General features: G+C 40.7%; 2 protein-coding genes and 1 long non-coding RNA gene across 7 annotated transcripts; all 3 read right to left on the bottom strand.

Moving 5' to 3' along the window:
- Nucleotides 1-2,824: 2,824 nt before the first annotated feature.
- LOC128878344 (uncharacterized) lies at nt 2,825-5,265 on the bottom strand. Its single transcript, XR_008457392.1, has 3 exons — nt 4,234-5,265; nt 3,831-4,166; nt 2,825-3,204 (listed from the first exon to the last, which is right to left on the bottom strand). It is a non-coding gene; the product is annotated as an uncharacterized LOC128878344 (long non-coding RNA).
- A 2,558-nt stretch (nt 5,266-7,823) lies between these two features.
- LOC128877320 (coatomer subunit zeta-1) lies at nt 7,824-9,528 on the bottom strand. 5 transcript variants are annotated; one of them, XM_054124530.1, is made up of 7 exons: nt 9,372-9,514; nt 9,177-9,286; nt 8,548-8,793; nt 8,341-8,474; nt 8,177-8,267; nt 8,037-8,045; nt 7,824-7,947 (listed from the first exon to the last, which is right to left on the bottom strand). In XM_054124530.1, the coding sequence occupies exons 2-7, from the start codon at nt 9,261-9,263 to the stop codon at nt 7,900-7,902; spliced, it is 615 nt and encodes a 204-aa protein (XP_053980505.1). In that variant the 5' UTR covers nt 9,264-9,286; nt 9,372-9,514; the 3' UTR covers nt 7,824-7,899. The 5 variants fall into 5 exon arrangements, with proteins under 5 accessions (XP_053980505.1, XP_053980523.1, XP_053980501.1 ...); XM_054124548.1 differs by lacking the exon at nt 9,177-9,286 and having other exon boundaries at nt 9,372-9,528; XM_054124526.1 differs by lacking the exon at nt 9,372-9,514 and having other exon boundaries at nt 9,177-9,362.
- On the bottom strand, nt 9,494-11,950 carry LOC128877221 (sulfide:quinone oxidoreductase, mitochondrial). The gene is made up of 9 exons (XM_054124355.1): nt 11,684-11,950; nt 11,522-11,611; nt 11,345-11,453; nt 11,046-11,270; nt 10,772-10,972; nt 10,476-10,685; nt 10,221-10,407; nt 9,907-10,153; nt 9,494-9,824 (listed from the first exon to the last, which is right to left on the bottom strand). The coding sequence occupies exons 2-9, from the start codon at nt 11,608-11,610 to the stop codon at nt 9,746-9,748; spliced, it is 1,347 nt and encodes a 448-aa protein (XP_053980330.1). The 5' UTR covers nt 11,611; nt 11,684-11,950; the 3' UTR covers nt 9,494-9,745.
- Nucleotides 11,951-11,988: the final 38 nt, after the last annotated feature.

Raw genomic sequence — 11,988 nt, 5'->3', positions numbered from 1 at the left:
TTCCCAATTGAGCACTTAAGCGCGACTCGCCTAATTTCGTTCTAATTCCGTCGCTTCTTCCTGTATCGTCTCGAAGTATTCATTTTTCTGCGCGCACAAATAATATAAAAAAATATCGAAAGTAAAGTTCATATCGTATTTTCAGAGTAAAATAAATTCCTGCATAAAGTTCTAACGCGTTCGAATGCTGTTGCGACTGTAACTGGAATCTAACGCCGTAGCTCCTCATGGCGGCCATCATAACCGACGATGGAAAGGCGTAAGGGTGGGCGGAGGTACATGGAAAAGGGGAGAATTTATTCCCGGACATAATACCGAGTTTATAACCGAGTTAGCGAAATCGGCTTCGCTCTCCGCTTATTCCGCAGCCGGAAATAACGAGGGAGCGAGGACGAGCGGTGGAGCGAGGCGGGGAGTGCCGGCGAGGGTGGCTTGATTAAATTAGGGGATGATCGCGCGAAATTAGAGACATTAAATTCTATGCCGGTACGGTCGCTCGCGAGCACGTTGTTTCCAGACTTTTCCTCGGATTTTCCAACATGCCCCTATTCGCGTTCAGGGAAAATCTTCGAATTCCAAGCGAGCTGGATTAAAGTAAACGCCTCGGTAGTGGACACCTTTAATGCTTCTTTTTTTTTTTTTGCAACAATTACCGCGTTACCATTGCTTCTCAATGGATTTTCACTGGGGGACCGATTGGATTCTTTGTTTCGTTTATCTTATTCGGTGTGGAACTTGAGCAGACTAGCCTTCTTTTTGATCCACTATTTTAACAACGTCACTCTGAAAAGAGAACGCCACAGCCTATCGATTAATCACACACCTTCGCGTTCGATCGTACCTCTAGTTTTAATAGAAAAATTCTAGTTTGTTGTCTAAGTGGAGAACATTTCGCGCGATAAAGGCGACGATTATGGAAATAAATTGCACCCAAGTGAAAAAGTCAATCGCTCTCGAGGAGGGCGTGCATCTGGCTGAAAGGGATAATGCGATCCTCGAGTCGTCGACGTATAAATCGACTGGGAGAGGCGGCGATTGGCTGGCGAAAGTGCGAAATGTTTACGACACGCCGACAGAAAAGGAGCCTGACAGACTGTCCACTGTGGAGCAGACCTACGACATCAGCGTATAGACTCGTTAATGGCACTTCGTCGCTCATCGCGCGGCCAGCTTTGAATTGAAACGGCTGGGAAGAAGTTCGACGATGCCATCCGATCGTCCTGGGAACTTTTGGTTTACGCGGGACGCGTAAATGCGATGAAATCGCTAACTCGAATATTCCGCTTTAATAACGGGCCGAGAAAAAGTTGGCGATGAATAAAGAAGGAGGGAAGAAACGAAAGCGCAGCTCCTAGATTAAGTTACACTCAGCTTCGGGGATCTAGGTAACAGATCGTTAAGGCGAAAGATCGAGGAGGTCTGGCGGTGGAATTACATTTTTTAATTATGGCCAGAGCAAGTTCATAATTGGTGCTCACTACGCGGGGGATGAAACTTATTAGTCGGCAAGGCTTTAGCGTCCTGAGGGATATAACATGGCTGGCTTGCGGAAGGATACCTCCTTGCTGCTTCCAGGGACGCATCGCGATTCGCGAACGGTTGCAAATACGCGTACAATTAATTAATTAATCTTTCTCGGCACTTTTTGTACTCGGTTATTCTTAATGATTCAATCGCTTCGAATCATGGCCTGTATGACACACGGTGACATTTCAGGATTCTCGAGGAACGGTCGAATGTTCAATTGAAAGATTCTAAGATTCGGCGCTGATAAAGGTTCTAAGATATTTTAAAAAATGGTGACAGGCAGTGGAGAGACAGATCGGAGCGAGAGGAAGGGTAGCAGCAGCCCTGACGCTAATCTCGAGTTAGGTGACTACATTTTCTCGTAGACAGGGAATATACGGGCCTCGTAGTAGTTGCACGGTTATCTGTGCCGCGATTCTGCGCACGTCTCAAATATATTTTTAAATTATTACCAAAAACCCTTCACACATTTCAAGAATTTTAATTCAATTCAAGAAGATTCCTATTTCAACAGCCCTCAGAGAATCATTCCCTCTTATCAGACGAATCCAACATTAACGCGTAACCACGTTCGAAGCGAAAAGAATATAAAAAAAGAAAGAAACAAAGACTGTTACTCTTACTCCTGAAAAATACGAAGCAGAGAGTAACTGCGGAACGTTTCGAATCTTTTCCATCGCTTCTTCCTCTGTTTCCGTCCTTCTCGCCGTTTTTTCCTCAATCTTGCTGCTGCTTCTGTCTCTACGACCACCAGAGAGTAAGATGGGGTTGAGACTCGTTACAGCGGCGCTGGCCGTGTATTGGTGGGGAATACGTGAACGAGTAAATAGACAGGTACCGCGCAGAAATGGTACACACACACACAACGAAATCGCTGGCGGAGGGTCGATGGCGTGGTGAGAGATTCACGGGGGTTGGAGGGATGGCAAGGTGGTAGATAGCAATAAGGTGCTGGGCACCGCGCTGTTACGACCCCTGATCTAGTGATGTCGTATATGAGGAAGCAGCTTCCTGCAGTTTCACGTTGGAAATTATAGGAAACGCTTGCTACATGTTTCATCCGACCTGTCGTTATTATACCGCGTATCTTTGTGCGATGTATTAAAACGTAAACGCGTGATTAGATGTTACAAATTAATTCCGTGCCTTTACGTTCACTCGTGTATAACTAGACTGCAGATTTTTATGCAAAAAAAGGGGTGATTTATATTTTAACTCCGTCTATTTATAACTCTTATTCGTATATTGTTTTTAAAGCTATACTCTTCCGGGACGTGTGACTTAGGGACAATTAAAAGTTTGCATTGTTTCTCTTTGCAAATACACGGTAAGTTTAATTTAGAAAGGCACGGAATTAATTTCTGCATCTAATACATATCTAAATAAAAATGTTGAATAAGGAATGAAATGTAGGCGAGTTTCCATACTAAATATTAATTTGCTCAGATTTGCTGTTTACCTTCCAAATTGCCCAGAAACGAAAGCCCCGTGGAAATTGTCGCAGACATCGGCGTAGGAGCAAAGGTGTTAATCGGGCTTGTAATCGCGTATCTAGACAGGTTCGCAGGTTTCTTGAAACTCACAGGAGAATTCGTCGAGGCGTGAAATCTTGAAAGGAGCGTCAGGTGGAAAGAACAGCCGCCGGGGGCCATGATGGCTCTGACCTTTCTCGCTTATCTGCGGGACGAGAGAGAGAGATACCGGGTCAATACTTCTCGGGAGGGTTTCCACGAGGAAAGAGGGGATCGCTTCGCCACCCCTCGTTTCTCTGCTCGCCGACGATTGGCGGTGGCAGGAGGCTGGGTGGTGGTTCTGCGAGGGTGGAAACGAGAGATGGATATTTGATTGTACGAAACAACCTCGGTGGACGACGAGAATACGCTTATATTCCAACTGGACCGATCGTTAAATAATACCATTTAAAAAAAAAAAATGAATTATCAGTATCCTTCTATTTAAATAAATAAATTAACGAAGATTTGGTCTCGAAACGCTTGGAGTCCGAATCTGAAATGCTTCCGATATTGGTTATTTTCGTTTAATAACGTTAGTTTGCGCGTAGAACATTTCCTTCTATCGAAATTAGAGGTCAGAGGTTGTTTGCTTTAGTTTTCTTCGACTTTTACTTTTCACGAGGAAGCGCGCAGACTACCGCGTAGTATAACAAATGTCCCAAATTAATTTTTACTCTGAGAAATCGACAAGAAAGAAATGTCTATACTTAATAAATGTTGAATCCAATTCCAATGATTACGATCGATCTTATCTTGGCTAAACAGAGTAGAGCATGCCTTTGGACTCACCACACCTCGTTTCAGCGCTGAACGACGATTGGTCCTGGCAGATCCCCGAGGATGGGGACGGAGAAGGTAACGCGGGGTTGAAAGCGGCGGAAAACGTTGTGGGATGCCTTCGAGGAATACCAAAGGGAGGAAAGGAGAAAGTCAGAGAAGGAACGAGGACGAAGATTCGCCCTTGAGCTCGAACGCAGAGGGTGAGACGCCTCGTGAAACGCCATCATCAAGCATTCATAAGGTGTAGCGGCCTGTTTATCAGAGGAATACTTTGCAGTAGATTCCTTGGGAATAACTGGCGAACTCGGTGCCAGGGATTTTTGAAGAATGGTCCTTTGGAAAATTCTGGAGAAAGTTAGGACGAGTTAGATATCTTCAATTTCGTATATAATACAGTTATAAAAAGTATTACCACTCAAAGTACAGCTGTTTCTGGATGGGAAAATTGATGGTTCCGCGAGATGACTCTTTTATCCTCGCTTTCGACAACTGATGATGTGGGCTGAACGCCCCGGACTATCGAAACGAAAAAATCATCCATCAAAATCGGATCAACACGTCGCACCCTTCGATTTCCCTCGTTGGGAGAAGATGATCCTGGCTCGATCTAGAAAAAAAAAAACTATATTCGATTAACGCTACCACCCTCGAATCGATTCCCTTTTCAATGGTTGGTACTCTACTTTCCCGTGTGCTCGTTGCAAATCGAGGGTTACTGTGATAACTGGAATTGACGTTACGTCGAGCAACGTTAACGTGTTAAAAAGTTGGTAAAACGGTTAATCCTGGCGATGGACGACGATCTCGAGCGAGTTTAATCGCGTTTCGCTTTCACCTATGGGTTACAACGATTCGGGATGCCTGGATAAAGCGTAAAGCATCGGCTGCGAATGGAGCAGCATATGCGGATGTAACCCCTCGCAGGGGTATCGTCGCCACCCGTGGCTGTGTCCGTTTTGTCATTGGAATTTGATGATCCACCGTCCCCCAAGGGGCTGGCTACATAAATATTTGCCTGGTAATCCCTTCACGGATCCACTTGCCTCCTCGACAATGTGATCCCCTTTGTTCCAACTTCTACGCACGCCACACCCTTTCGTTTTAACGCGTGGATCTTCAGCGATGCTTTACCGACTCTTTTAAATCTGCGTTTCGAACTCTGCTAAGCTGAGTAACAACAGCATCCTGACACACGATCGTCTGGCTTGGGCTCATCTTGCAACTTGAAAGCAAAAGGTAATTAGCATACTGTTCTGGTCTTGATGAAGTGTACAACACAGGTCTTCAATACCGAAGAAACACAACATTGGCACAACCATCTTTCTTATGATAGTTTCAGAACTGTAATATTCATCCTTTGCTAGACTTCACGCTGCGACATTCGTTGAAAAAACTAGTAGCAGTCGTAACTCTTCCAAGCGTTGATCGTAAATCGTCACGCATAATGAAGTCTGGTCACCGTCGAGGACTTTACGCTCGATTAATTTCATTAACGAGTCCCAACCCCTTGGGTCTCGATTCGTACCCTTGCTTCGTGAGCGACAGCAGGTAAGGATTACCCTTTCGACAAGTGCAGGGGCGAACCCCGCAAAATAATAAACGGGATCGTTACCATATGTAAAGGACGTACATGATGTCACGGTGACAATTGGGAGGACGGAACAAATTGCGTCGATCGGTTTGTCAGTCGCTTATTATCGGATATGGACATTATTCGATGAAATCAGAGCTCCCTTCTTTCTTAGGCAGGAAGCGAGAACTGTGATATTAGGTCATCCCACGAGTAATACCGACTCTTACGTTACTGTAACAAGACATCTTCTTTCAGACCGCTCATAACAAGGATAACAGTAAAAAAATATATATATAAATGCATTAACAATAAGCGATTACAACCTATTTGTTTAAATCGAAACCTCGAACATTTTGGAAAGATGGAATTGAGACGATAACTGAAAGATGGAAAAAGATTATAGAAAGTTAGCGTCCCAAAATGGGATTACTTATGGGATGACTCGATAAATTATGTGCTCGATAGCGGTACAGTAATCTCAAATTTTTTCGCAGTAGCAGCATCATATGCTCGAGCATCGGAGGATCGAGCAACATATGTCAATAAATTCTACGAATCTCGCGTTAATCCCATTTAAAGCGGCGATCATGTATAATGCAGTGACTTCATCTGCCGCAACACGAAGTCATCCAGGGATGATTAATCGTTTCGTAGCCTCCTGCTGTCACGCGATCCCCATGTGGAAAGAAGAGTTTTTGTAGTGCCAGTTCGAAGATCGCAAGAATTTATTTTATTAAAAATAAAAACAAGATCCTAAATCCCTTTTTGCGGGGTTAATTGTCGGCGTTAAGGAGTGTACGAGAAACCAACGTTTCGACCGATCCATCGTCGATCTTTGATTCAACGGCCACGCAAAGGTTGCGGGATTAATTTCCTCGCGAGACCAGAGGGTGGAGGCCGACGATGCGCCACGTCAAAGTGTCTTCGTTATCAACGTCCTGTTCACCTCTCAGTTGACACGCCGTAAATCGCGCATCGACGTGCTACAGCAAAAAAATCGAACCTGTGCGAGAGAGACCAGCGAACGTCCTCTTCTGCAATCTCCAGGAAAATGAACGCCATAAATAAGCACGGTCGGCCAATAATTCCGTCGCGATCGAGCAACAAGAGTTTTTCATCGGTACAGGCGGAACGGGGTTGCGGACGCGGTCCCAAAGTAGCGATAGTAGCGATACGATTCGATCTTCGGGCTTATCTTAATTTATAAACAGCTTTGTTTACAAAATCGGAGTCCAACGAGACTCTACACAAAGTTATAACGACTCAACTTCTGTGGTAACGCATTTAGTTTTAAGATCTAATTAGTTTTAACTAATTCATTCTAAGATCTTCTCAAGCTTAGACTTGGGCTAGCTATATACGCACGTATACAGATATACTGTATCATAATACAGCATAATACAAAATATACCAGCATATAGAAATAAAATATAAAATAAATAAGAGCCATTCTAATGTACTCTATAGAACGAGTCGTACGCGAGGGTGTTGGTCCCATCGCTAGCTGCAAGGGCGAAAGCACCATCGCGACGTGGGGGTGGAGGAAACGATAGCGTAGGAGGGGTAGCAGGAGGACGCGTTTTGTAATCAAATCTAAAATTCCCAGCGCGGAGGAACCCGATGAAAGAGTAACCAACGGACACAATCGAATCGGGCTACCCGCTTGTCACCTGACTTCAAATAAGCGACCACTGTCCTGCGATTTCTAGGCGGTGTTCCCTGCACTACCTTTAGCCTCGTTTCTCCCCCTCAGGTCGACCTCAGATTTCCCCCGAGACTGAAAAAAAAAAAAACAACTATCGCGCACCCCTTTCCACGTCGAACGAGTTGGCACAGTGTCAACCACCTCTGATCCGAAATTTTTTGCAAAATTTTTTGGATCAGCTATATTGGAAAATCGTTTGAGAATTTAACGAATATACGGCTCGATTTAATTTTAATGCGATTCATTTGTTAATAGGGAACAGAGACTTTAATTTATATAGTTAAAAATCAATGTTACTTGTTCGCGAATTAATTGATAGCGTGCTTGAATAGAATGTAAGTATTCGTTAATTTTTTTGTTTACATTACTTTTCATTCTCTGACATCCTTAATGGGGATCTGTTGGGCCCACTGATCCCCCCTTCTCGGAACCAGTGATGACAGAAACGAGTCTAGGACCCCCTGGGTCGACCCGGATCGCTAAGCCCCGTACTGTAACTACAATCAGCCCCTGAGGGCCGCAATATTGTCAAACGGGTATGGAACGCCATCTAGCAGTAGCAATGGGAACTATTTCACTACAAACTTGAGGACTCTAAACACAGATGGCGCTTTCTGTTTAAACTTCTATGGATCGTGTCCAAAATAAATTTTTCTAATGGAAAAAGAAAAATTAGTTCTAAAAACATAGTAGCGTATAACTTTATAAAATGTTTAACAAGGAATCCTGTATTCCTTTATATTTTTAAAAGCCTTAACATTATACATATACGGAATTAATACAGTTTCGGTATGTAATATTCATTTTAATAAAGACCATTTCAGTTGTTCCTTCGCCGATTGCAGAACCTAGAACAAAAATCGACTATTTAGTAACGTACGTGAAGGTTGTAATAAAAATTGTTAAGATTCTGTCTTCTATGGTTACAAAAACTTACAATCAGAGACTGTGCGAAGAATGTAGAATGACGCATGAACACAAAATAAAGAAATCGAAAGTGTTTCTATGTCACAAACGGACACACACGTTACTACTACATTTAGTTCATAAAACTTGTTACCTAACGCTGATCGTTACCTGTGCAACTGTTTGCTCTCCAAGCGGAATGTCATCTGTTCGTAACGCTACCCTCTGAACGACGCTGGAAGCATCGGCGTCGAGAATAATTCTGAAAAAATCCAATATCGTTGGAATTATTTTTTTTTTTTTACGAATGCGCGTACTCAATTATTTCTATTTACCCTCCATCGCAGATTTCATCCATTGCTAGCATAACTATATCTAGGCTATCCAAAACAGCTCTTTTCTCTACGTTCTTCCTCAAAATTTGGCTGACCGAATCATACAAACAGTTTAAGACGCTCATTAAGATAAGCTGAAACAAAACATTTTAGAAAACAGATACTTTCCACTATTCTCGCAATTGTTTACTTCAGAGATATATTTACCTCGTTTTCGTGAGAGCTTCCCATGACGTAAAAGAACAAATCGACGTAACTTCTATAAACGCACGTTAAACCGTCCAACATAATAATTTCTGCGTTTGCTCGGTGTGTTTTGTTAAAAAGATTCTTCTCAAATGCTTTCTGTTCCTTCGGTGTAGGAAATATATTCTTGTCGTAATACTTCGCTAATATTCTGTTACCGTCGTTGTCAAGGATGGCCATACCCTTGACTGTATAGAGCGTTGGTTCCTATAGTCATACGTGATTCGTATTAGAAAAAAGAAAGTTTAAAAAAAAAACAGACTTTCCCACATATGCACCCATGTAGTACTTGACTACGATTTTTAGCCTTTCGATGACAAGTCGCTCGCCCCAAATGTTCTTCGAGAATTTGATTATACGTAGTAGACCTTGTGTAATTGTACGATTAATCAAATTGAAACGAAAATTGAAAAAAAAGCTTTTAGGGTGAACGACTCGGCCTACATGGCCATCAGGGTGTTAATAACCACGCATGCTACATTAAAGTTATAGAGGTTAAGAAACACCTGCATTTAGTATTATTATCCAACTAAATGATAACAAATGGGAACAGACAGGAAAAGCAAACTTAAAATCAATAGAAATCATACGCGTTGTAGAAAATCGCGATCCTGGTCACTCTGAAGCATTGAAGATAGGTTATGTTGCACGACTTTCGATGATCCACCACGATTCATGATTACAATTGCACGAGTCAATACTTACATCAAGAACATATTATTACGAGACGTACTTTATTACGAGTCTGTATAAAAAAAAATGAAGACGCACATGAAAAAACCTACCAATAGCTGGCCATCCATGTTTACGTCAAACTTGACGCGTCGATAATCTCACTACTACGTAAATCGTACTGCCACTGCGCAAAAATGAATTCGATCGACGAATCGAAAGGAACGTTAGAAAATTGTTAACATAATATTATATTTATTTCTTCGTATTTATGTGCTCATACATTTTTTCAATGATTTTTCCAATTCTTGTCGAAATATATACCATAATGATCATCGTATAAAATGAACCTTGAAAAAAATTTTTCATCACAGTTACTTATTATCGACAAATTAACATTTAGAAATATTGTATGCAATTAGGACTTCCTTAATAAATATATTAGTTCTCTATTCTAAATGACTAAGCGATCGAAAGCGTTTCAATTTTAAACTTTTACAGAAGGTTCTTTCTTTTTGATCATATTCGTATATTTACGAAAGAATTCTGGTCCGTCCCAGTGGCCCCTGTGAATCGTAAACAGTTAATATTAAGAAATCTCGCATTACTCCCATTTAATTCGAGATTTTTAAATTGCATAAAATTTACCGTAGCATTAAATGCCAGTAAAGAAGTGGGAAACCGTATGCTTTGAGTAGAAACGTAAAGAAATATTCTCGTCCTTGATTTACTGGAAATGTTTCCAATGGTTGCAAATTATAATCAAATTCGGCCAGAATACATTTACTGTAACCAGTAACCAAAGGACACGACGAATAACCGTTGTAAGCCATGGTCATTGGTTTACCAGCTAAATCGTCGTTAATATTTTTATATAGTACTTTGCTTTGAGCCGCTGAAATGAAAATACATGTTTGTGAAAATTCAATTTTACAGTTCTCGGTATATATATACTATCGTACCTATCGCAGCCATTGTTTTGGAATTCGGAGTGCTCGTACAATCTCCTATTCCATATATGTTCGAATATTTCGTATGACGTAGAGTTTTAGGATCGACTGACAAAAATCCCACGTCGTTCGTTAACGAAGAGTGCCTTTTCAAAACATCGGGTGGACCCATCGGTGGACACACGTGTAGTAATGAATACTAAACAAGAATATATTATAAACAACATTGTTTCGTATATGTACTTTCTATATAATGTTCGAAAATACCTTTTGTACAAACGTCTCGTTTGATTTATCTAATTTCTGAAATACAGCTTCACGCGCCGCGACATTTATTTCTACAAGATTCGTTTGAAGATTAACGGTAATGTCTCTTCGTTTACAAACACCCCAGAGTGCATCAGCATATTTTTTTACGCCAAATATTACTGGCAAAGCTGTGTTATACACAACTTTTATATTATCGCGCACATTGTGCTTTAGCAAAAATAAACATTATCATGATTATGTATTAAACCTCAAACAATAGAAAATAAATCGGAATATATGTAGATCGATCGTACTTTACGAAAATATTCTTCTGCGAGATATAGTATTTTTTGTGGAGCCCCGGGACATTTCACTGGGCCACTTGGAAAAGTAAATACAGCAGTGCCATCCTTAGTTCTCGAAATTTTAGAAAAGACATTTACAACAGTTTCAGGTCCATATATAGAACAAACTTGAGATGTATGATCTCGAAGTCCTTCCTTTAAACCTGGCACCTGATAGATACATGAAATGAAATTAATGTTTACTTCTTTATCAAAAGATGTAATACATTTTTTACAACCTCACTTTTTCCCAATGCAATTGTAATCCCATTGCAATGATCAACACGTCGTATTGTACAGTATCCCCATTACTCATGGTTATTTGGTTCTGTTCTGGTTCAAAGCTCATTACACTTTCTTGAAGCCATTTTGCTTGTTGAGGTAGAACATCCTTCATTGGTCTTTTTGAATCTTCAAATGATCTTATACCACCACCGATTAAAGTAAATAATGGTTGATAATAGTGGATCTAGAAAATATAATTATGGTTAGTAAGGGTAACAAGATAGTCTTGCAGGCTTTTTGAATATAAAAAAATGTCACCTCATTTGGTTCCACTATGATAACTTTATTTGGATCCTTGAATTTGTTAGCAAATTTTGCAGCCATACTGCAACCTCCAGTTCCACCTCCGACTACCAGCACTTTACACCTACAGTGTTTTGTTTTATCAATATTAATATGAAATACATCCTATCTTTCTCAGATTTAAATACTTACGAATGATGAATACTCCTACATCCATTTTTAATTAATAAATTCCTCGTGAAAGATACTATGGACTGGTGAAAATATCTAATGTGACACATTCTGAAATTAATTAAGAATAAATACAAAATGTAATATACAAAAAACAAACGTAATACGTTTATTCTTACTTACATAAAAACTATAAAATTTAACAACTGAAACGAGCAAGTTTCTGGTGTTTTCCTACACCAGTGATCATGCAATTGCGTATGCGATACGTTTGGTAGAAAGTTTTAATAACTGTGACGTCAAAATACTTTACTGAATATGTTATCGAATAGGACTCAAATATAAATTCATTCAATCACGTGCAAATGTTCGATTTCCCAAAGCCCGACACGTAAAATAGAATGCTCGCGAATACATACTGCTGCACAGTATACTTGGAATGATGCTATCTGATGCTATCTACATACATTCTACTCTTTCTAACCTTA

This window comes from Hylaeus volcanicus, chromosome 1 (assembly GCF_026283585.1).
Source record: "Hylaeus volcanicus isolate JK05 chromosome 1, UHH_iyHylVolc1.0_haploid, whole genome shotgun sequence".
Classification (NCBI taxonomy): Eukaryota; Metazoa; Arthropoda; class Insecta; order Hymenoptera; family Colletidae; genus Hylaeus; species Hylaeus volcanicus.
Note: the sequence above shows the minus strand (reverse complement) of the source record. Positions and strands in the feature narration are given on the sequence as shown.

Excerpts from the sequence above, each read along its gene's own strand:
- LOC128877320 (XM_054124530.1), bottom strand. The coding sequence starts at position 9,263 with ATGAATCGTGGTGGATCATCGAAAGTCGTGCAACATAACCTATCTTCA. Across the intron at positions 8,475-8,547 it reads GAAGCTCTCACGAAAACGAG|CTTATCTTAATGAGCGTCTT; the intron begins GTAAATATATCT and ends GTTTTGTTTCAG. Across the intron at positions 8,268-8,340 it reads GATGAAATCTGCGATGGAGG|AATTATTCTCGACGCCGATG; the intron begins GTAAATAGAAAT and ends GGATTTTTTCAG.
- LOC128877221 (XM_054124355.1), bottom strand. The coding sequence starts at position 11,610 with ATGTGTCACATTAGATATTTTCACCAGTCCATAGTATCTTTCACGAGG. Across the intron at positions 10,686-10,771 it reads CAGAAGAATATTTTCGTAAA|CACAATGTGCGCGATAATAT; the intron begins GTACGATCGATC and ends TTTTTGCTAAAG. Across the intron at positions 10,154-10,220 it reads CAAAACAATGGCTGCGATAG|CGGCTCAAAGCAAAGTACTA; the intron begins GTACGATAGTAT and ends TTTTCATTTCAG.